This window comes from Pelobates fuscus, chromosome 5 (genome assembly GCF_036172605.1).
Source record: "Pelobates fuscus isolate aPelFus1 chromosome 5, aPelFus1.pri, whole genome shotgun sequence".
NCBI classification, from domain to species: Eukaryota; Metazoa; Chordata; class Amphibia; order Anura; family Pelobatidae; genus Pelobates; species Pelobates fuscus.
This window is the reverse complement of record NC_086321.1, coordinates 366,922,198-366,946,569: the sequence shown is the minus strand read 5'-3', so window position 1 is coordinate 366,946,569 and position 24,372 is coordinate 366,922,198. Positions and strand designations below refer to the sequence as shown.

General features: G+C 39.8%; 1 protein-coding gene across 1 annotated transcript in view; it reads right to left on the bottom strand.

Moving 5' to 3' along the window:
• LOC134611829 (myosin-16-like) overlaps nucleotides 1-24,372 on the bottom strand; it is a 160,914-nt gene that overhangs the window by 79,502 nt on the left and 57,040 nt on the right. Inside the window, exons 6-8 of the mRNA XM_063456083.1 lie at nucleotides 18,783-18,839; nucleotides 7,997-8,083; nucleotides 5,823-6,068 (exon numbers count right to left, since the gene is read on the bottom strand). Of these exons, the coding sequence (XP_063312153.1) occupies nucleotides 5,823-6,068; nucleotides 7,997-8,083; nucleotides 18,783-18,839 (390 nt within the window). The remainder of the gene's footprint in view (nucleotides 1-5,822; nucleotides 6,069-7,996; nucleotides 8,084-18,782; nucleotides 18,840-24,372) is intronic.

Sequence of the window (24,372 nt, the reverse complement as noted above, 5' to 3'; positions counted from 1 at the left end):
TAAGTGCCGTTTGTGTGCGAAAAAGGCAATAAATTTCACTTTCCCTGACGATATCATTGTTGTAATAAATTTTACGGTTTTGAAACACAAATATTTGTATTCAGCGATGTCTCCCGAGTAAAACAGTACCCCCCATGTACAGGTTTTATAGTGTCTTGGAAAGTTATAGGGTTAAATATAGTGCTAGCAAATTAAATTCCCTATACTTTCGGCCTGGGTTGTTAGGCAGGTCCCGCTAATTGTAATTAATTAGGATACCTAATTATGTAAAATTATTACATAAATATATATGTAAAATTATTATATATACACGTGTGTGTATATATATATATGTAAATATATGTATATAATTTTTTTACTATTATTTTTATTTATATATAGGTATACATATAGTGATGTATACGTATATACTTGGGTATATTATTTCGTTCTACGTGTATTTTGATATCTATATATATATATCTATCTATCTATATATATATATATATATATAGATAGATAGATATATATATATATATTATCAAAATACAGTTAGAACGAAATTACACACATATATTTTTAATTATTTATTTTTTTATTTTAATTTTTTTTACGTATTTACATATTTTTTTATTATAATATATATATATATTATTATGTATATATTTAATCAATATCCTTCTACGTGTATTTTGATATTAATATATATATATATATATATATAATTATATATATAAATATTAAAATACACTTAGTGTATGTGTAAATGTGTGCGTATATATATATATTATATATAGATCATATATATAATATATATATAAATGATGTAAGTGTATTTTATTTTTAACTCTAATTTATTTATTTTTTTACATTAAGGGGTTAATAGGGGAGGAGAGGGGCAGAGACAGTGTCAGCCAGTGATTTTACATCACTGGCTGACACACAGGATCAGTGATCACAGTGACAGGCTGTCACTGTGATCACCTCCTGCAGATCGCGGTAATTGGCCACAGGGGGAGTGCCTGGGTGGCCAGGCATGCCCCCCACCGCGATCTGCAGGGGGATCCTGCCTGCAGTTACTATGTGTCAGCCAATAGGCTGACACATAGTAACCTCTGATCGCAGTGACAGGCTGTCACTGCGATCAGATCGCAGGGAGAGGCTGTCTCTGCATTCAGATCGCAGAGACAGCCTCTCCCTGCGATCATACTCTGCAGATCGCGGTCACTGACCGCAGGGGGACTGCCTGGGGGGCCAGGCATGTCCCCCGACCGCGATCTGCTGCAGAGAATTCCGCCGGCTCCATGTGTCAGCCGATTTTAAAATCGGCTGACACATGGTAAATACCGATCGCAGTGACAGCCTGTCACTGCGATCGGAAGCTGCAGACCGCGGTCCCCAGGCACAGGGGGGCTGCCTGGGGGGCCAGGCATGCCCCCCGACCGCGATCTGCAGCGGCCATGTTCCGCCGGCCACGTGGGGCTGAAGACCGCCCAGGACGTACTATGCCGTCCTGCGGCGTTTAGAGCCACCAAAATAAGGACGGCATAGTACGTCCTGCGGTCTTAAGGGGTTAAGAAGGTTGTGTCACATGCAGGGAGGTGTGCCTAGGGCTGCATAAACAAAGTAATTTAACTCCTTAATGACAGAGAATTTAGCAGTGAGACTGCATGAGCATGATCTATACACCAGAACTGCTTCATTAAGTTACTATACCGTCACTTTAACAACTAATATTGATTATTGATTATTATTAATACTGATTAGTGATATATTAAAAATATATATATAACCAGCAAGTTCTGAAAGTGAAAGAGCAAGAGAAAAAACAGAATAAGCCAGTCAAGAGACATATTAAGTAAACATAATGAAATCAGCGATTCACATATAATTAAACATATATATATATATATAAAAGGTCAAGTAAGGGGTGGGAAGTTATTATATTATTGTTCTTGTTTGTTTCCTTGCTGCAAACTGCACTTTATAGCTGTTGTAAACACCAGTTCGCCCCTTATACAGGCAAAAAGGCTTGAGTGTAACAATGCATAACTTGCATTAATTAGGGAGTGGAAGATTTAACTAAGTACATAGAGCGTGTGTGCGTAGGAATTATAAATTACTGACATTGTGTTAAGGACACAGAAGACATACATATCAATCAATAATATTTTAGAAATAGGTGAAATAACTATAATTAGATTTTCAAAAGCACACTAAACCTCTGGTTTTTAAATGACATTTTCCCTTTATAAGGGCACAGTACTAATTAAACATTCGCTTACAGCTCACATCGCCAAGTAAAAGCGTAGAGCGCGTAACATAAATGGACAAATGCCCAATACAATTTTACTATGACAGGTTTTGGGGATTTACAAGGGCCAGGTGGCCAGGCAATCGCTGAAATTCAAACCATCAGTAGAATGGGCTGAATAATTTCCCTCCTTTAATGTATAATAAAAGTAAAAATATGCATAGCACCATCTTAATGCTACTCTGCACAGTCTGAAGGATTGCTCGAATAGTACATTTCCTTCTGACTTAAATAATGGTTCCGGTGATTGCAGAGATTTTCATCATTCCGGTTACGATCTCCATTAAATCACACAGGGTTTATAAGAGGTGTTCTGCCAGTCCCAGGCAATATCTGGTATTTTAGCTCCCTTGTGTCACAATCTCTATCATGGACAATTTAGCAGAGTCACTCAGCACCACAGGTCACTGGATATTAGTGGTTGACCTCTGCTGCATGGTCAACGAATGTGAAAATTCTAGAACAACCCTCAATTGGAGAAACAGACAGAGGTAGGTGATGAACACTCTCTGTCTAGCAAAAAAATATATGGAAGAGAACCTTTCATTGAAATTATATTGCAACATTTGGTGTGTGAACAAAGATTTGAATTCAGATTTTGGTGTCATTTTCACAAACTGCTACATTCTACAAACACATCAAGCGGAGCTTAGAATATTGTAAACCACTATTGTTATATATAACGACTATTCAGATGTCTCTGGTTTCCACATACATCCTGGGGATATTGATTTTACCCAAAATCCAGTGGATGTTACTAGTACCCACTTTTATGGTACTCATTTTATCTACCTCAGAAGGATGAAGGTCTGTGAGCAAGCATTTGAACCTGCGACCTCCAAGGGTTGAACAGACTCTATTGATGATGCATTAGCCCTGTGAGCTATCCCACCAGCACTATAAAGAGCAAACATTCTGGCATGTTTTGTGGCTTAGGATTTCCTATATACTTGAAATAAAACTATGTTAGTGCTGATAAAGGTAAACTAATAAGTGTTTAGCAAGTGCATGAACTGATGGGAATAGAGACCAATAATGGAGAGTACGCCCACATCGCGCTAATCAGCGTGTTCCTGGATTGTGATCATCATACAGTATCTTTCTGCAGTTGATGGTTGGGAGACTAGTTCCGTGAGCAGTTTGTATAGGCAGCGTAGTTTGCCAAATAAAGTGGTCAGACAGGGAAGGCTGCCCTTCTAGTTACAGGGAGTTTTTACTGAAGGGGAGTTGTTTCCACAATGTCATAAAGTCTGATTTTGTTTATGATTTTGTGGCATGTTGGTGCCTTTTCTTAAGAAAGGGAATTTATTTCAAATCATATTGATTAAGTGCCTTATAATTGTGATCAATATGTTCGATGACCTTGGTTGCAGTTTTAAATGTTGCTGTATTGTACTATAGTGCAACTCAAATTATAACAACAGCAGGACTTTATTTATGCAGATTTCCGCTGCTCTTAGTTAGCTGCTTAGTTAGTTACCAAGCATTTAGTTAGCTGGTTAGTTAATTACTAAGCTCTTGGTTAGCTGCTGAGGAAGCGGCAGTGTAGATGCCCAACGTGCCCAGTTGCATCTTTCCGTTTCCCTGCCCCTTCTTTGAGATAACACAGTAATTATTTTTGTATGTTTATTACCTGCAAGCACGTGACTCTCTTTTTCTGCCTTGTACTCACATGGTTTCAATAAAGATGATTTCCTATTGAGTTCCCACAGAAGCTGGTGTCAGCCAAGTATGGTTTATATAGTGTTTTTTCTATTGATCTTTCCTATATCCAACAACGCTGACCAGAAGAAATCCCTGTTAATGGGATGGGGAGTTTGCAAATGAAACCTTAATAGCAAAGTTGAGGCTAAAATATTTGATGAAAAATTCTTCAAATTAGCTATAATCACAGATTGGCTATTTTAGACTCAATTTTGCCGTTCAGATTTAATGTGCTTAAATTCAGTGTTTATTTATTGACCCTGTATATCCCCGATCCTACTATAAAAAGCCAGTAACAACAAGTATGCAGTAATGAAAGCCACTGACTCTGCATACACGTATCTTCTATCTTCTAACCATAATTGCGATGTGTCAGTCTCCTTCGTTTTTGTACTACAATTCATACACTGCTCTGCAAATCTAGGTTTGAATACGAATTATGGTTGCTGTAGTCAAGCATATATTATCTGGGATAGGGTATGAAAGCTCAACACACACTCCAGCCTAAAATGCACAGAAATCAGGGGTTTGACAGCTCTGCTCTCACCCATAATGCTAACCTTATTATATCAGTTGGTCAATCTGTCTTTTCGCACTGTACAAATGCTAAGGTAACAGAAAGAAGTGCCAAACATTCTGTGTAAACTCACGGGAGCTACCTACATAAAACCTGGCAGGTTTCTAAATAAAATGTCATTTATAACCAGAAATAAGCTGCACTGAGTACATTGTCTTTAAAAGGATGGTGGCTATATTTTATCCCTCTTATAAGACATAAGCTGATCATATTCCCGGAGAATGGGCTCAGATAACTACACTATCACAGTCTGCTTTTCATTAGTGATCTTAAAGTAAACTAAATTAAAATTGCAATCTGTGATCTGTCTGACATTAAAAGCATCTGCTACAAAATGGCACGTAGATTAGGAAAGTAGAAGCGAGAGAAGATGCTACTCCCTTTTGCAAATATAATTATAAAGCCGAGCTATGGACTTGATACAGCACATTCCATTGGGGAATTTCCACAAAGACAATGTTGATCCCACTGGAATGAGTTTCTCCAGCCAGCATAGACTGTATTAAAGGTAACCCATGTGCAAAATCATCCTTCATATACACAAAGCACCAGAAAGAAAACCCTATGAGTTTACATTCTTGAAGTGGAACAGGCAAATCAAGTTTTTCATATATTGTAGAATATGTTAAAGGAACACTAAAGTGTCATAAATACATGGTGTGGCTGTTTAGGTGACCGTCCCCATTCCGATCACCCTGTAAAGGTGAATCACTTGCCTTTTCTCCCACGCTGTGCCAGTCTAGCCAGGGCTGGCCCTGTCTGAATGGCTGAGATCTTTAATCTATGACTCCCACAGGAAAGCATTGGAAGGCTTTTGCATGGCAAAACGCAGCTGTGCCAGTCAGCATCTCCTTATAGAGATTTACTGAATCAAAGGATCTCTACGAGGAACGTTCAAAGGCAGTGTTTATAATAAAAAGCCTGCAGGGACAGGATATAGACACCAGAACCACTACATTAAGCTGTAGTGGTTTTGGTGAATCGTGTCCCTTTAATATCTGCAAGTTGTAAAAGCTGTAATAGCTACAGTTTTGGGTTATTGTCATGCCTCCAGTGTTGACTGTTGTGTTCCCAGAGTATTCTACAGGCAACAGTCAGCCTTCTGACTGTATGGAACGCTGGCAGTAGCCACTTTTCAGTCAGGTTCTAAGTTAGGTTTCATCAAAGAGAGTTGGTGCAGCGTACTTTCCATCAGAGCCAAGCTTAACTGCGCACCATGATTGCACATTATAAATAGACAAGGATCACCTTCACTTTCTGAAGACTTTCAATGGTGGTACTAAGGTCGTCCATTTCTGCCTTGAGGATGTGCTTTTCCTTCTCTAGTTTGAGCCGCATCCTCTGCGTGTTCTCCTGCTGCTCCGTCGCTTCCACCATTGAGGCGGCATGCTTCTTCCTGAGAGCAGAAGCTGTAGCTTCAGACTGGAGGAGGGCTTCCTCGAGCTCCTGTCGCAGGCGAGTCAATTCATATTCACGTTTTTTGTTTAGCTCAACCTACAAAAAATTAAGGATAAAAATGGGACTCGATATAAATTACACATCAGCTGAGCATTTTGTCAGTGCATTGAGAGACAAATAAAGTAAATTTGCAAAGTATGCCCCTGTCCTGGTTTCCCTGCACAAAGTTTCTTACAACTACAGCCAGGTGTAAAACTTACTGCAGCAATAAGCCTCTACCTCCCTCAGAGAGATCACCGGAAAAGTTCATGGCTTCCCTACCCAGCTAAGTACTTGTATGGCAGCCACATTTGCATATCAGACTGATCCCACCTATAAGCGCAGTCCAAAACCGAAATGCCAGCAAGTGCTCTCTGCACAAAGGATACAGCAACCACGGACGATGGTTTCAGCCTTCTTTGCTAGGGCTCTCCCTGGGCAAAAAGAGTAATCTAGACATGGACCCAATGCTCACTGTGTCTAGAGAGATGGCAACTACACCTCGCTGAAGAGGCCCAATGAGGGCTGAAACGATTGTCCGGAGTTGCTTTATCTCTCGTGCAGAGGAAACTTCATGGCATTTTGGTTCTGGACTACCCTTATAGGTGGGGTCAGTCTTATATGCAAACGGTATAGGTTCTCTTTGTAATGGCACAAGTAAGCAAAAACACTTTGAAGACCTGAACGTCGACTAACCAATAGGGCAAGTTACTGAGTTTCTCGAAACTGTTGTATGTTCTCAGCGTTCTCATATTATCTGCTTACATTTCATTGTAAACCTCTCTTTCCTTGCACATACAGTCAGCCGGGTCAATTCACAGTTTCCCTGTTAGCAGGTTTCTACAATATAGCACAAATAAAATATTGATCTCTGATGGATAAAACACTGACAGAAGAGTATAATCTACAAACTAAAATTGTATCAGTTATGTAACTGCACATCAGCGAGCCGTGCCTACTGTGCTCAGAGCAAGCCTAGCACATTGATTCAATAGAGAGTCTCTGTAATATAAAGGGTTAAATCAGTTGAGCAGTCTTAGGGAAGGGATGAAACACTTACCGCAGAGAGGGGAAGTAAAACCTCTTATAATTACCGAACACTGAGTAACAGCACCAGGGGTCCCCTTTGATTAAATGTCTTCCGTTTTTCATGAAGACAATTATGTAAACTCAATGAATACTTCACCATACTCCAAGTAAAAAGTGCCAATTATATGGAAGTGAAACTTCACTGGCAGCTGAAGCAAGGGAAACGTACAGATAAAACAATGCTGTATGTTTGGAACGATTTATGTGTCTATGTGAAAGAAAGTTTAATGAAAGGGGCACGCTAAGCAAATTATGATGCAAGTATGTCTTCTGTTTGTGCGTCCCTTCTTCTAGCTATATTGAATTTTTTTTTTTAAATCACTGCAGTTCCAAAAATATCCCCAAAACATATTAATAGGATGCAGTGCTTCCCTTTATAGAATAGGCACTTGTATGGCATGAACGTGGAGCATATGCTAGCTATAAAAGCCACGGGTGGCATGTATTCACTGAATGAAAATCCAAAAAACCACAAACTTTCTTATAAGCTCTCGATTTATTTAGGCATTCACACAAGGAGAGTCTAAGAAAAAAAGTTCTCGTGTTAGGTGGAAATGTGCCTATCCTTGTGCGAATGTGTAAACAAATGGCGAGCTCGTAAGAAGTGTTGGACCTTTATTTTTACAGCTCCACTTACAAAGCTACTATCAGCTTAGGTATAACATCCATGCATACATACTATGTGTTAAAAAGAACACTTAATCAATTGCTTTGTTACATATGCCATTATCCCCGGCTGGGCAAGAATTTATGGAATAAATTCAGAGTCGATCAATAAGAATAAGGTCCTCATGCATGCGTCACTTCTTGGTCTGGGAAGAGCTCACTGAAAAAGCTGAATAAAAGAATAAAAATAACATAGATTGTCCCTTTAACCAACAAACAATACAAATTACCTGAGAAGCCGCAGAACCCCCAACCTCCTCAAGTCGGTCATGTAGATCGTCAAGTTCTCTGGACAGGTCAGAGCGCTGTTTCTCGACCTGTGTAAAGAGGAACACCACGCCTGCTAATTAATTCCACAAGGACGATCAGTAAGCTTACCCAATAACAGATCTACTGGGCTTCAATGAGAGTTATCTAGAATTAACATCTCCACTGAAGCATGTAATGTTATTGTCATAAATAACACAATCACCCAATTCTCTCCAATGCCACGCACCAGATAGATTAAAAACAGACAGTTAAAGGGACTCTATAGTCAACATATAAAATCAAGAAAGACAGGTCCCCCAGCCTTCTTTCTTGCTTTTATATGAACTTGTCATAAAAAAAAAAAAATCTGAGTAAGTTTTAATAATAAAACTTACCTCCATTCCAGCGCCGAGCTCCCCGCTAGGCCACGCCCCCTTTTTCGTCAAAATGCCGAAATCGCGGGGCCCAATAGGACGCGTCATCGCGATGTGGTGCGCATGCGCGGTTTCGCGCTGCACCAATCGCATTCTTCATAGAGCGGCTTTGAGTGCCGCCCTATGAATAAACTCAGCGCTCAACCGCGCATGTGCGCGGAATGGGCGTTCGCGAGCTGAGCTTTCTGACTGACAGCTCAGCTCACTTTCTATACCCGCCCCCCTCCTCAGCCAAACTGTGTTTGCCTATAAACACTATATATAGAGATCTCTCTATATATAGTGTTTCTATGCAAACACACAAGTAGTAAAAAATTAGACATACACACACTCTTTCTCCATCCATATCCATCCATCCCCATCATCCATATCCATCCATCCCCATCATCCATATCCATCCCCATCATCCATTCCCATCCCCATCATCCATTCCCATCCCCATCATCCATTCCCATCATCCATCCATTCCCATCATCCATCCATTCCCATCATCCATATCCATCCCCCATCATTCATATCCATCCATCCCCATCATCCATATCCATCCCTATCATCCATATCCATCCCCATCATCCATATCCATCCCCATCATCCATATCCATCCCCATCATCCATATCCATCCCCATCATCCATATCCATCCCCATCATCCATATCCATCCCCATCATCCATATCCATCCCCATCATCCAAATCCATCCACTCCCATCATCCATATCATCCACTCCCATCATCCATCCACTCTCATAATCCAAATCCATCCCCAAATCAATCCAATCCCATCATCCATCCACTCCCATCATCCAAATCCATCCACCCCCATCATCCACCCACTCTCATCATCCAAATCCATCCCCAAATCAATCCAACCCCATCATCCAAATCATCCACTCCCATCATCCATCCACTCCCATCATCCAAATCCATCCACTCTCATCATCCATATCATCCATCCACTCCCATCATCCAAATCCATCCCCAAATCAATCCAATCCCATCATCCATCCACTCCCATCATCCAAATTCATCCACTCCCATCATCCATCCACTCCCATCATCCAAATCCATCCACTCCCATCATCCATATCACCCATCCACTCCCATCATCCATCCTCACCCACTCACCCTCAGTCACCCACCCACACTAACTAAATAAATTTACTTACTGTTTGAATCCTCTCCTCCTCAGTCTTCAGCTTTTTCAGACCTGAACAACTTCAGCTTAATGAGGTTGTTCAGGTGAGTGCTACAGCTGCCCGGAGCCTTTTTCTTGTAAGCACTGTATTTTCATAGAAAATGCAGTGTTTACATTGGAAGCTTGGAACACCTCTTGTTGCAGTCAATCAGACGGCCATCAAAGGGACTTCCGAGTTCAGAGGCCCTAAAAAGGCCTCACGTCTGACGTATTCCCGCATGGGTGAATACTTCAGACTGTGCACGAGTTTTGTATCCTGTGTCAGCACTGCGTGGGAGTGGCTTAAGAAGACAGGTCTGAAAAAGCTGAAGACGGAGGAGGAGAGGATTCAAACAGTAAGTAAATTTATTTAGTGAGTGTGGGTGGGTGACTGAGGGTGAGTGGGTGCAATGTAAACACTGCATTTTCTATGAAAATACAGTGCTTACAAGAAAAAGGCTGCAGGGAGCTGTAGCACTCACCTGAACAACCTCATTAAGCTGAAGTTGTTCAGGTGACTATAGTGTCCCTTTAAGTCTAACAATCCATTTTATTTTTTGTATAATGATTCTATACATAATGGACGGACAAAATGTAACCGCCTTCAGCTGTGTTAGAACTACACAAACGTATTCCGCAGTGATGCTCAATCAGATGGGGGGCAAAAGTAAAAGTAACTACAACAGATCAATTCGGACACAAAGGAACACAAAGTGGTGAGTGTCCTGCTGATATATATGACGTATTTTGTTTAACAAATACAGAAAGTTACCTGGGCACATTTTATTACCACTGCAATGACCATTAAAGTGTACATTCACCTGCTGAGTCAAAGCAAACTTCTTGTGAGTCCTTTGAAAAGTATTCACATTGCTGCAATTGTTCAACAACTAAAAGCATCTAGTCGAACCCTAGTGGATTTTGGAATGGATTGGGGGCAGCCAGAGATTACTGGACACCAGTTAGCAGTAAATGTGAAATAAAGTGTGGATTGAGGCTGTCAATCCTGTAAATTGGATTAGATAGCCACTAGTCCTGGGATGAGTGGAACTTTCCACGCATTTATAGTAACTTAGCCAAGTTTTTAGCGTTAGGCATTGAGGTGTTCCCTGATTTGGGCTTGATGGGGCTATATCCAGATTGGTGATTTTTGAATCATTGTGTTCTCGATAAAGTGCACATATTGCAAAAAATGCATTGATCATGCTGTTAGCACAAAGATTCTAACTTTTTTTCAGGCTTTTTTGTAGGTTGTTGTTATTATTATTATGTTATTTATAAAGCGCCATCCAATTCCGCAGCGCTTTACAATGGGTGGACGAACAGACATGTAGTTGTAACCAGACGAGTTGGACACACAGGAACAGAGGGGTTGAGGGCCCTGCTCAATGAGCTTACATGCTAGAGGGAGTGGGGTAAAATGACACAAAAAGGTAAGGATAGTATTAGACTAGTAACAGTTGCAGAAGAGGAATCAATCAGGAGCTATTAACAGTTTAATTGATACGCTTTTATGAAGAAGTGGGTTTTTAACGATTTTTTGAAGGAGTGGAGACTGGCTGAGCATCTAACGGAGGAGGGCAGCGAGTTCCACAGGAACATAATATAACAGCCCTTGTTATATTATGACTATAAATTTAGCAAATAAAGGATTGTGATTTTAAGTACTCCAGTGATCTAATTTTTTCCATTTGAAGCAGAGACTTTTTTTGTGTTTTACTTGGAACCATGTAAGTTGGCTATTAGTTCCCTGCTAAATAAGAACATCCCAACATACTATGCATAGTGCTTAGCGTTATCAAATTATAGATAAGCAGATTATAAATTAACTACTTATATCGATATAAGAAAACAATATATATATAAAATGTTTTAATTAAGATAGTTGAAACTGAATAGGCTTTAAAAGGTTTCAAGAGTATATTTTGAAGAGAGCTTAAGGTTACTTTACCTTATACTTATTATCCCTCTGGCGTACATAAGACGCCACTACACAGTTACTTGCAGTTTTAAGGGGCTCTTTCAAGCCTTAATGTTTAGCTGTCCTATGCGAGTATAACGCTCAAACAGATCCGATAGGGCAAGTACGTGATTCATACCTCGCCTACTTATTTTCTTTATACCCACATCACCAGCAGGCGATGATGCGTCATTTAGCTTAGCTCGCTATATGCTCTTAGAATTATTAAAAACCTTGCCCCAACTGTTCTCTGTTCAATCAGCATAAACTGCGTGATGTTTCTTTATGTACCGTTGTTTACCGCTTTCATGCTGAAACTTACGATGTACCTTTTAACATGTTGATGCAAGACAAATAAAGAATGTTTGAGGGAAAAAAAAAAAAAACATAGCACCCAGCTTACAAAGCTTACAAATTCTCGATCCAGAGAATAGACAAAATATAAGTGACCATAGTGGATACAAAGAAGTGGTTCATTTTTTTTTTTTTTTTATATGTATGGAATAAAATGTAATGTTGGCTTTATTCAATAATCTTGCAATATCATTCTTATTTTTTTCCCCATTACTATACCAGGAGGCCAGTTTCAAATTGACGATTAGAGGAAATAGAGGTGGATGAGGACTCCGGACTGTTGTCTAAAAATCTTTCTACATCGATATTATGTATAAATTAAGGATGTTGTGTCAAATCAAGTGAAACGGCGTAATCCAAAGCCCACAGAGCAGTGCTGGGTTAGCGTTAAAATTAAGTATCAACGTGTTTGCTGATCACAAATCTCACACCTTGATGAAATGTTCCTTTGGTACTGGAAAGTACGGTCACCTCCAGTACAAAATCCCCATACATCCAGGACATAGGTGACTTAATTTAACTGCGGTTAGATGTTTTTTTGTCCAATGAGATGCAATTTGTCAACTGAATGCATTACTGTGTCCCCATTTGACCCATATTCTTTGCCTAAATGGATTGCGTAGGGGCAAGCAGATGTACTAGAGAAAGGAGGTATACTGCATGTAGAGAAGATACAAAGACCTCTCTCCAGACTTTCCGCATAACATTTCACATACAAAAAAAAACCCCAAAACAATAAAGGTCTGTTACAGCTGCATCTACACTGCATGTGAGCAGAACCAGATATCAAAGCAATATTGAAAAGCAATGAAGGCTGATTTTTTTTAAATGTCAGAATATTTTGTACAAAGAAAAAGCACTGGGAATATTCTGACTGCCAGTACTTTGTAGGTTGGTCTGGAACCATCAAACAATATGTTAAAAAAAAATCAATAAAAAGAAACAACTTTAATCATGGCATTACCCATCAAACGCAAGGAAAAACAAAACAAAACCACAAAAACAGGCTGTGAGGCCCTACGGTGCCCATCAAACAGGTATAGCAGCCTTATGGAGAACAATACCGGCTGGTGAAGCCTTAGCCCTTTATAAGATATCACTGGGTAAGAGGATGCTGCCTCATTGCACATGCCTTTAATGCTCACTCAGTATTCCATTTTCATTTAGAGCAAGGTCACCTGGGAATGAGAACCAACATTTCATCTTCAATAAGAAACATTTTTAAATTAAATAAATGCCATTTCCTAAGGTGGCAGAGTTATTTCAGTTCGGCGGAGGGGTGGTAATTAAGATAGAAAAGTGAATTTAAAATGAAATATTGCTGGAGATGACACGGAGAGCCTGATGCCAGCTCTCCCACGGGCAATATATCCACAAATGGTTTAAATGACTTGTCAGATTTATATTTGTATCCTTGGCATCACAAGATTACTTTCTCAAGAGAAGATACAGTAGCCCTTTGCGGAGTATTCCATTGCCTGGCACTGTGTGAGAATTAAAGAATAAAGGGGCAGTTGCTCTGTTCATGGTACAGACGTACAGAGGTAGATAGTAACAGACAGACAGACAGACATACAGAGGTAGATAATAACAGTCAGAGATACTGACAGATTGATCGGCATCCGAGAGAGGTGGAAATGGTGATAAGTAAACAGAGACAGTCAAAAGTGTTAGGGGTTAGACCCTTGAGATAAGGACCTAAAAGGTAGGAAATACCGCGATTCCTGGCGAAGCACCTCACCCCAGCTTGAAAGCGGGCCCAACCTCAGAGAGGGTTTGCAATACCATTTGGGTTTTATTAGATATAAATGAGAAGAGAGAGTCCAGAAATCCACATGCAAGAAGATCTAATTCAGGAATGGGACAAGCATGGCTGAAGTCAATCCAAGTCCAGAGGTCAGGATGGGCAGTCCACTGAACAAGCCATAGGTAGAAATCCAAAAGTCACATATAAGATCAGGTAGGGCAGGAAATGAGAACAAGAATGAAGAAACATTCAAGGGAATTTTTTTTCGTTCTGACCACTAGGGCTGCAGAACAACGAAGTACTGGACTGACGGTGCTCTGGGGTTTAAAGTGTTAAGGCAGGCCAAGGGCCTATGTGTGATGCAAGGAGCTCTTCCACTGCTTAGGTAGTGTGACATTGGTATCAAGTAGCAATGTGCAATGTGCTTCACACTAGTGTGTTGTAGGATTTTTTTTTCCTTATAATAGTTTGGTGACCTTCTATAAAAAAAATAAAAAAATACATAAATACAATCTCATAAAAAGATGCATTCTGATATTAATTGTAATATGTGGTCACACAGGTTTTGTCTGCTAGCTTAAAGGGACACTATAGTCACCTTAACAACTTTAGCGTAATGAAGCAGTTTTGGTGTATAGAACATGCCCCTGCAGCCTCACTGCTCAATCCTCTGCCATTTAGGAGTTAAATCCCTTTGTTTATGAACCCTAGTCACACCTCCCTGCATGTGACTTGCACAGCCTTCCATAAACACTTCCTGTAAAGAGAGCCCTATTTAGGCTTTCTTTATTACAAGTTCTGTTTAATTAAGATTTTCTTATCCCCTGCTATGTTAATAGCTTGCTAGACCCTGCAAGAGTCTCCTGTATGTGATTAAAGTTCAATTTAGAGACTGAGATACAATTATTTAAGGTATTTAAGGTAAATGACATCTGTTTGAAAGTGAAACCAGTTTTTTTTTTTCATGCAGGCTCTGTCAATCATAGCCAGGGGAGGTGTGGCTAGGGCTGCATAAACAGAAACAAAGTGATTTAGCTCCTAAATGACAGTGAATTGAGCAGTGAAATAAATTGCAGGGGAATGATCTATACACTAAAACTGCTTTATTTAGCTAAAGTAATTTAGGTGACTATAGTGTTCCTTTAAAATAAATTTTCACCTTGTGTGTAATATCAACTTGATTTGCAATTGGAATGCAGTCCACTTAGTGTCACTTAGAGCTGCCCATATGCCCATTTGAATCGCTCCTGGATGTGCTTGACATCCTTTGAAGACAATATAAAGTATGACGTGCTCAGGCTGTGCTTATTGGGAACTTTAGTGTTCCGCATCTGAGTGCATTAGAGAGAGAGTACAAATTTGGGATGGCAGAATAGGACTGCCAAATCCATGACTGTTGGGAGGGATGAAAGAGCTAACTCAAAGTTATGCTATGGATTGTGCTACAGAATTCAAAGGAGTTTTCCTTTTTTTAGTTTACATGGCATGCTTGCCTGTCCAGGCACAACCAGGGCATGGCATGTGAATTAACCCCTGGATTCGGAGAGGCATATGTACAGCAACATCGACAATATACAAGAAACATCATGGACTGTCTCTGATCACGGAATTGCAGTGGAATGCAAGTTTTCTTTTTTAAAATATTAACTGGGGTGAAAGAACAAAGAACTGTCGTTTCAAGAGAAGTTTAAAGAGGAATAGGTTTGCGCGGCCTAAGTCATACTTGTCTGGAAATGTAAGCAGATAATTATATCAACTCTCCGGTAACTTGTTTTATAAAGTGTCTGACAAGGAGGGTCTTGCTATTTAAGTGCAGAGATCTAGACAGGTTGTCTGTTAAACAAGATTAAGAAAACAATTATCAGTGCTTTTCATGTTTCAAATTTGTTTTCTCGCCATGTATGTACAATGGGTCGTTGGACTAATTACTGTGACACGGGCTGGTTACACTATTGAATTTAATTTCCTTTTGTGGAGTTTGCATTGGACTCCCACAGCAAGTCACATCATGAGAAAAATATTTGGAGAATGGACATCTTTCAGCAAATTATTATTTTGAGTTACGGCGGCAGAAAAGAAGTTGGCTAACGGGTGTAACCGAAGGTATTTTAATAAACCAATAATTAAACTGAACAGCTGTCAGTAATATGAAAATAAAATAAAGGTACATTTAAAGATGTCAGCAGCAATACAGCGACAAGATTTGATTTTTATGCAGAACTACGACAGGGTACCACAGAAGAGGTGGATGCCGCTAAAGTGAGCCAAGTGTTGTAGTAGTAATAGTATTAGCATAACTTGGGGTTTGGGGGGTAATTTTCATTGTATGTAACAGAGAAATTAGATCACCCATATTAAGGAAATGCAGCTGAAATCTAACTGTATATCATAGTACCCAGTGCGGAAATCAATGCCATTTTAACACCACAATTTATAATGAGGTGACATCATACCATCAGTATAATGATGGCTACTTTTTAATTTTGACATATTGAAAGTGAATGATGTGTATGAGCCTAGACACAGTGTTGCCCACCTCTGGGCTTAGATAGAGCCCGGAAACACAGGTAGCAATCATCCTTCAAGATTCTACAGCTCACAGGTTGGCTAAGGACACCAGATGGTCATCCAAGGAAAGAAGACCAAAGAAAGTCTTCTTCACTGTCAAGAAATTCTGAGAGCTACTAACAAAGTTAAAAACAGATTACCGTATATACTCGAGTATAAGCCGACCCGAATATAAGCCGAGGCCCCTAATTTTACCCCCAAAAACTGGGAAAACTTATTGACTCGAGTATAAGACTAGGGTGGGAAATGCAGCAGCTACTGGTAAATTTCTAAATAAAATTAGATCCTAAAAAAATTATATTAATTGAATATTTATTTACAGTGTGTGTATATAATGAATGCAGTGTGTGTGTATGAGTGCAGCGTGTGTGTTTGTGTGTGTGCAGCGTGTGTGTATGAATGCAGTGTGTGTGTTTGTGTGTGTGTGTGTGTATGAGTGCAGTGTGTGTGTGTGTGTGTATGAGTGCAGTGTGTGTGTGTGTATGAGTGCAGTGTGTGTGTGTGTATGAGTGCAGTGTGTGTGTGAGTGCAGTGTGTGTGTGTGTGCAGTGTGTGCATGTGTATGTGTGCAGTGTGTGTATGTGTGCAGTGTGTGTATGTGTGCAGTGTGTGTATGTGTGCAGTGTGTGTATGACTATGTGTGCAGTGTGTGTATATGAGTGCAGTGTGTGTGTGTGTGTGTGTGTGTGTCAGAGCCTTGGTGGGGGGTGGGCAATTTTATTATTATTATTTTTAATTATTTTAGTATTTTATTTTATTATTTTTTATTATTTTATTTTATTTAATTATTATTATTTTTTATTATTTTAATATTTTTTATTGTTATTTTTTATTATTTTATTTTATTTGTCATATTATTATTTTTTTACTTATTAATATTTTATTATTTAGATTTTTTTTTTCGTCCCCCCTCCCTGCTTGATACATGGCAGGGAGGGGGGCTCTCCTTCCCTGGTGGTCCAGTGGCATTGGCAGTTCAGTGGGGGGGAGAGGGGGGCTGTCAGAGCTGTAACTTACCTCTCCTGCAGCTCCTGTCAGCTCCCTCCTCCTCCGCGCCGTCCGGTCAGCTCTTCTGTCAGCTCACACTGTAAGTCTCGCGAGAGCCGCGGCTCTCGCGAGACTTACACTGGGAGCTGACCGAGGTGCTGAACGGACGGCGTGGAGGAGGAGGGAGCTGACAGGAGCTGCAGGAGAGGTAAGTAAACTCTCTGCAGCCCCCACAGCCCCATTGTCTGTATTATGGCAATGCAAATTGCCATAATACAGACACTGACTCGAGTATAAGCCGAGTTGGGGTTTTTCAGCACAAAAAATGTGCTGAAAAACTCGGCTTATACGCGAGTATATACGGTAACAGTAAGTACATTGCAGCATGATCAGCAAGGCTAGACATGGGTGTAAAATCAGATATAAAATTGCCCTCAATGCTCGAGAAGTGACAAGAGTCCATTAGCAGACATAGAAAAAGCAGACAAGTGTACAACGGTCACCAGAGTTAAATAAAACACAGCATATTCTAAAAGGGTTTCCATTGGGATAAACTCAGTTCTTCTGGTCCAAACACACAGTAGTTATCACAGACATGCCTTTTAGAGAGCCTTGAAAGAGGGCTGGTATAAACATTAACACAAAATTAAAACCACACAGTAAAGGGAGTCAGAATCTATATGGTAAAAAAAAAAAAACTTTAAAAGATTTTATTATGCAAAAATATATTTAAGACACATGAGGCAGTTATCGAGGACAGTAGGTAAAAGCATCCCTAAACCCCACCTGTCGCTTCAGCGGGGAAACCAATGGACAAGGAGACAAACTGAGTCAATTTCACATGCAAGTCGGAAATTTGGTCAACAGCCACCATTGACCACCAAGTTAGAGGAATTTAATGAAGGATATAGTGAATGAAACATCATACACCATAAGCCAAGGGTAGGCAACCTTCGGCACCCCAGATGTTGTGGACTACATCCCCCATAATGCTCTTACACCCATAACATCTGGAGTGCCGAAGGTTGCCTATGCCTGCATAAGCCCTAATATCAGAGGTGCTATCAGAAATACTGCCCCAGATGAGGAGAGGAAAAAAACAAAACAAAAAAACAAACACAAAATGTAACTACTACATTTGCAAGGCTGTGGTCTATTCCATCAGTTAATAAACTTGCACATATGAAGAATTATTTTTTTGAGAGCACACTTATCTTCAGTGGAATGTCTGGGCTGTATAAGTCATGTCAGCTAATGTGGTGATGTCATACATTACAGAATGACTGTTTTTGGTTGAAAATAGAACAGCAATCATGTTTACCAGGTACTACGCTGTCCAACATAAAAATTTTCATTATTAGAAGAATGAGCCTTCACTAAAACCTTTAGCGTTCTTTATTGCAGTAAAACCATTGCAGTTAACAATTTAAGCTCCAGTAATACATATTTGCATGACCCCATCACTTTGCATCTTGCACACCTGCACGGGGATATCAATATTCCGCTTATACGCTAAAAAAATCTAAACAAATTCATGTTTGGTACCTTGGCTCTTATACTTTTTTCTGCCTCCAGTTCTTCCTCTAGCTCTTCAATATGAGCCTAAAGAAAAGAGACACAGCATAATTAAATCTCATAATTACCATCTGCTAGCAAGAATGAACAAAGTTAAAAAAAAAATAAGGAAACACAATTCAGAGCAGCAAGAGAAAGAAAGTTTCCACTAGACATTTCTAGATTAAATTCGACTGTTCTGAATAATATATATTTGCCCATAAAATTTAAAAGCACGTAAAAGCTCCAAAGACTCACTGGTTTAAACAGAGATTTGGCTTACAGAGGAGCTGCAGGCTTTGAAATAATAACTTGGAATGCATTATACATTGTTTTCGATTTCGGAATTATGCATTTCATTCTCCTGAAAACAATGGCTGCAGAGATCCCCGAGATTCCATCCATCAATGTTAAACAAAAGTTTTCATTTAAACAAAACTGGAAGTTGCTCCGTCACTCACCTCTGTCTAGCACAGGGTTAATCCACAGAAAGATATTGTAAAAGTAGATTCCATTTAAGTGGACCTGTGTTCTCCACTTTAGGTAAAACCATTTTCCTCTGTACATTTTGCTAGTAGAGTAGGCCTCTTTAATGAGAGGTGACCCAATCCAAGTACCATATGTAATATTTAGGATATCACCCAACTTTGTAATACTAATATTATTTATGTTGGAAGGATGGAAGTCTGAGTTTATCTTGCCTTGAATAGCACTGAGATATCTCATCAGCCGGGGAGAGTTTGCCAACATGTCTAATTCAATTAAATTGTTAGGGCGATGACTAATAAAGTATCGGTATTTAAAATATTGTTACAAAGAAATTGCATGACTAGTTAACTATGTCACCACCATGTTACTCAATCTCATAAACCCACACCTGCAAGGGGATGAAGAATTAACTACATGACCCCCTTGTCCCAAATTATAAAAGTGCTGATTTCAAGAGAAAAAAATAATTTGGAGTAAATTGGGAAACTCTCCCCTTGCAGTTCACCCTGCTTGAACGATTGCATGCACCATTTTCTCCAGACAGGAAGAGGAAACAGTTGTCATTGACAGTCTCCCCGATTCGGAATAGAGAAGTGGCATAAGCGAGCAATACTTTTTTTTTTTAGGAAAGGGGGTTACGTCTGGGAGTGCGAGAGTTAATGGAATACTCAAAAACATCAAAATAAACATTGTTTGTAACGTTAAAGTGTAATCTGAATGAACACTGTATATACGGATCAGACACAAAAATATTCATAGCATTAATATAGCTCATGAGATTTGTTCATTGCCAACGCTGGATTACAGCCTGATCGCATGACACACACCGTTTCTGTCCAATTGTCACACCCACTATTGATCTGCCCTAAAGGTGTGTATTCATAGACTGCAGCACTGCTTTTAAGACCCTCTAGCTGGGCAGAAATGGCCCACAATACAAATCTCTGGTCTCCATCATTAAACCAGACCCTGGAATATAGCGAATCTCAGGCACTATTTGTACTACCGTAGTTTGTTGTTGTTTTTTTTTTTTAATTCTTTATAGTTATTTGTCGTCTGATTCCAGCCATTCAAGCCTTTCAGCTCTCATTTTGATTTACAGTAATTAATTATTAACCAGCATCGGGATTCCTGTTGAGTCGGGCTATTGATTTTGTGTTTAATCCCCAGGACAGGATATCGATTAAACACTCTCATTTCCTCCACAAAACTTTGAAATTCAATGCCCGAGGGACACAGTTTAACAACGCTATTTAAATGGTGACTTGCTTCTTTGGAACGGACTCCTTTAAATGGAGAAATCATGTACCTTATTACAATGTAAAATACAAAATGTTCTTTGTTGAGGAAAGTCAGAAAGTGTATAGATTACATATTATAATTACCTGGTTTTCTTACTGCCTGGTACTGTAACTACAAGCACATTTACGCACACCTAATACTACCATATACTGCCATGAACATTTTTTGGCATAGGGGGACTACACCCGCAGAACTGTTGTAGCGTGTGAATGCACAGGACCTCTGTGGTTAAAGTGTAACTGATCACTTCGGGTGCAGTAGCTCTTTTTAATACTGCACTAAAAGTTAGCTAATAGCAGTATTCACCATATAACATATATGTATGTATAGAACATAACGTAACACTTTTCCTGGAACGCCGCCCAGGACGATGAAATGATTTGTGTCCAGGAAATTAGGTTGTGCTGAGCTCTTTGAAGTGCAAATGACATAAGGGTCTTCTACTTGTTTCCATTGCTTCCTCACCAGTTATAAACTACTTTAATAGAATTTGCGAGGCGAGAGGGAAAGTGGAACTGTCTGCAACAGACATGTGACTTTTACTCTTTAATAATTCTATGCCAGCGGCACAGCCGGCAAACCTAAAATCTTAAAACGACATTGAATCTGTAAGGCTACAATTAATCTGCATAGCACAGCGCGCATCAGAAACTCGTCCCGGTACCCATGTTATATTTACATTACAAATGCACTGTAATGCCCGACAAAATATTGCAGAGAAAATTCATCATTATGCTCGAACATAAAAAGATTACGCTTCACCAACAAATTAATGGTTGTTACTGTATTTATTTGTTCCCTTTGCATACCAATTCTCATTTGCCTTCAGTGACAGTGCATCTCTCCACTATACAGATTGTTAGGGGTGGATAAATGAAAAAAGACAAGAGAATAGCTGATAATGAACAGCCTGGGAAACTGGCGAATGAGACGTGTTAACACTTTCATAGGAAAACGCTTTTAGTTCTCATTCTTAAAGGGACACTGTAGGCACCCAGACCACTTCAGCTCATTGCCATGGTCTTGGTGCATTGTCCCAGGTCACTTTACCATGCAAAGGTAATAACCACCTTTAAAGGGTTGACTCCACATCTAGTAGCGGTCTACCAAACAGCCACTAGAAGGACTTCAAGATCGTTAGGTGACTTAGGTCGTCTGACACTGGACGTCCTCACGCTTTGCATGGGGACATCCAGCGTCACCCAAAACCAAATAGGAAATCATTATACATGCTTTCCTATGGGGGGGATCCCTAATGCATGCAATTAGGTCTCCCCCGCCGGCTGATATTGGTGCGGGAGGAGCAGAGCTGAAGCCCAAGTCAGCGCCGAGGGACATCTGTGCTGGACTCCGGTAAGTGTCAGAAGGGGTTTTTAACACTTTCTGCACCGCAGGTGGGGGCCACCAGATAGGCACAATGGTTTCCTTTTAAACCTTGCAGTCACCAGAGTCATTACATTAAATAAATAAATATATATATATATACATACACACACACACATATACATATATATAGTGATATGACCCTGAATGGAGTTTTGTGGTAAATGTACAGTACATTTACGTAGGAAGTAAGGAGGATGAGCTGTGGTAAATGAGGTTAATTTTTTATGATTCTGTGGAATAAGTGTTCCTTAATTCTTTCATTCCCATAGGAGAATAACGGGCAGCACTGAAAATCTTGTTTATCTGGCAGCCATTAATAAGATAAAATTAAAATACTCTGCTCCACTTAGTCAGAAGGCACATTGCAGAGCCAACTCCACTAGAGGTGCTTACGGGTCCCTAACAAAGTTTTAACCCCTTAAGGACACATGACATGTGTGACACGTCATGATTCCCTTTTATTCCAGAAGTTTGGTCCTTAAGGGGTTAAAGGATGTAGAATGCCCTCACACTTTGCATGAGAGCATATAACATCTCAAGATTCCCCATAGGAAAGGATTAAACCAATGTTGGATAGAGTTGGGGGACCTATAAAGTTAGGGACTAGGACACAATAGTGCTAGGAATGCAGGTTTGTATTCCTAATACAATAGTGTTTCTTTAATGGATCACTATAGTGTCAGGAAAACAAACTCATTTTCCTGACACTATATAATCCTTAGGTCCCCCCCTCCCCCCATCCTCAGGGCCCCCCTCCCGCTGGACTGAAGGGGTTAAAACCCCTTCAACTACTTACTTTAATCCAGCGCCAGGCTCCCTCAGCGCTGGTGACCTCTCCTCCCCCTCCGACGTCAGCTCCCGAGTGCGCATTCAAACATTTCTCAATGCTTTCCTATGGATGCTCTGCACGCTGAAGGCGATTTTCGCATTCCAGCGTCACAGAAGCGCCTCTAGCGGCTGTCAGGAAAACAGCTAGAGGCTGGATTTCTCTGAAACTCCTATGTTTACATCTGAAGGGTTAAAACCTGGGGGACCTGGCACCCAGACAACTTCATTGAGCTGAAGTGGTCTGGGTGACTATAGTGTCCCTTTAAGCTTTTATTTGCACCTGGCTATATTAGAAGGAAGTTTAAATACTCCGAGTCATCATTTTATATGAATTAAGGATTAAGTATGGTGGACTGGGTATCGACCAAAGCTCCATCTCACTGCCAGACTGTAATTCATGACAGACTCCCTACTCATTTCATTTTATCATACCCAGCTTTACTAGCACAGACAAGTCTGCCAAAAGTAAACCCAATTACATCTTATAGGTACAACACTCCACACACATAAAGCAATTCAGCTTGTCTGTCTGGAGACTGTCACTTGTCAATAGAAATGGATACTTTTATAAATAGGGAAAGAAACAGATTTTCTTCCTCTTTCGTTAGCCCCATGTGCTTGCCTGCACTTGCCTTCCTCCAGTTTTGATGAGCCATATTACAGCTGATTGAGAACCATTGGATAGCTGTGATGGTGTGGGGGAGCATATGTCCATGTGCCAAGGCATAGGCTTCTCAATGAAAAGCCTCTGATTGGTGTATTGTACAGACTGAAAGTATGGATTGGGGAAGAAGTGGAGGGATTGCAAAGGATGCAGATAGACGATATGGAGTTTTGCAAGCTATTTTTATATTCGATGCCAGTGAATAAATGCATAATTAAATGCATGCATGTTTTTGTTGGGGACACACTTTTTATAAGATTAAAACTCATCAAAACAATAAACGTTTTTTAAAGTGTGATACTATGGTCCGAGCAAGATTGCACATGACACAAATCACAATCATTCAGCACCCAGATGAGAGGACACCATACACATTTTAAAGAGCTTTCCAAATCTCTTGTGTTATTTTGATTTCAGCTCTCTGTATAAGAGCTTTGCAGTAAAATATTTGATTTTCATGGCTTGGAATGGAAGCCTGATACAACACTAAATAACAAGTCTATTCACTAAATCTGAATTTTGCTAAATTGAAACAATAATGTCTGTTATGGAAAAAAAGAACAATTCTGCTATTTTTACCAAAATAGTGCGATTCAGTTAAATGAATACGCCCTTAAAACCCGAGCAATTACAAACTACATTCCACTGGTTGCAAAATGCTTGCTGTACATTTAAAATATCCCACCATTGCCATTTGCACATAAAAACCCCAGTAAATCTCTGTCAACCCTCTGACTTACAGTCCTTTCTAAATAAGCTGATATGTTAAAAATTTCATTTCCCTGACACCTTATGTTTAATCCTCAGGAAAAAAAATTATTTTTATTTGATCAGTTCTGTTTCTGCTACAAAACTTTAAACTTCAAACCCCAGGGTTGTATGTTAAAGGCCTTTTGTGTTATGAGTTTTTTA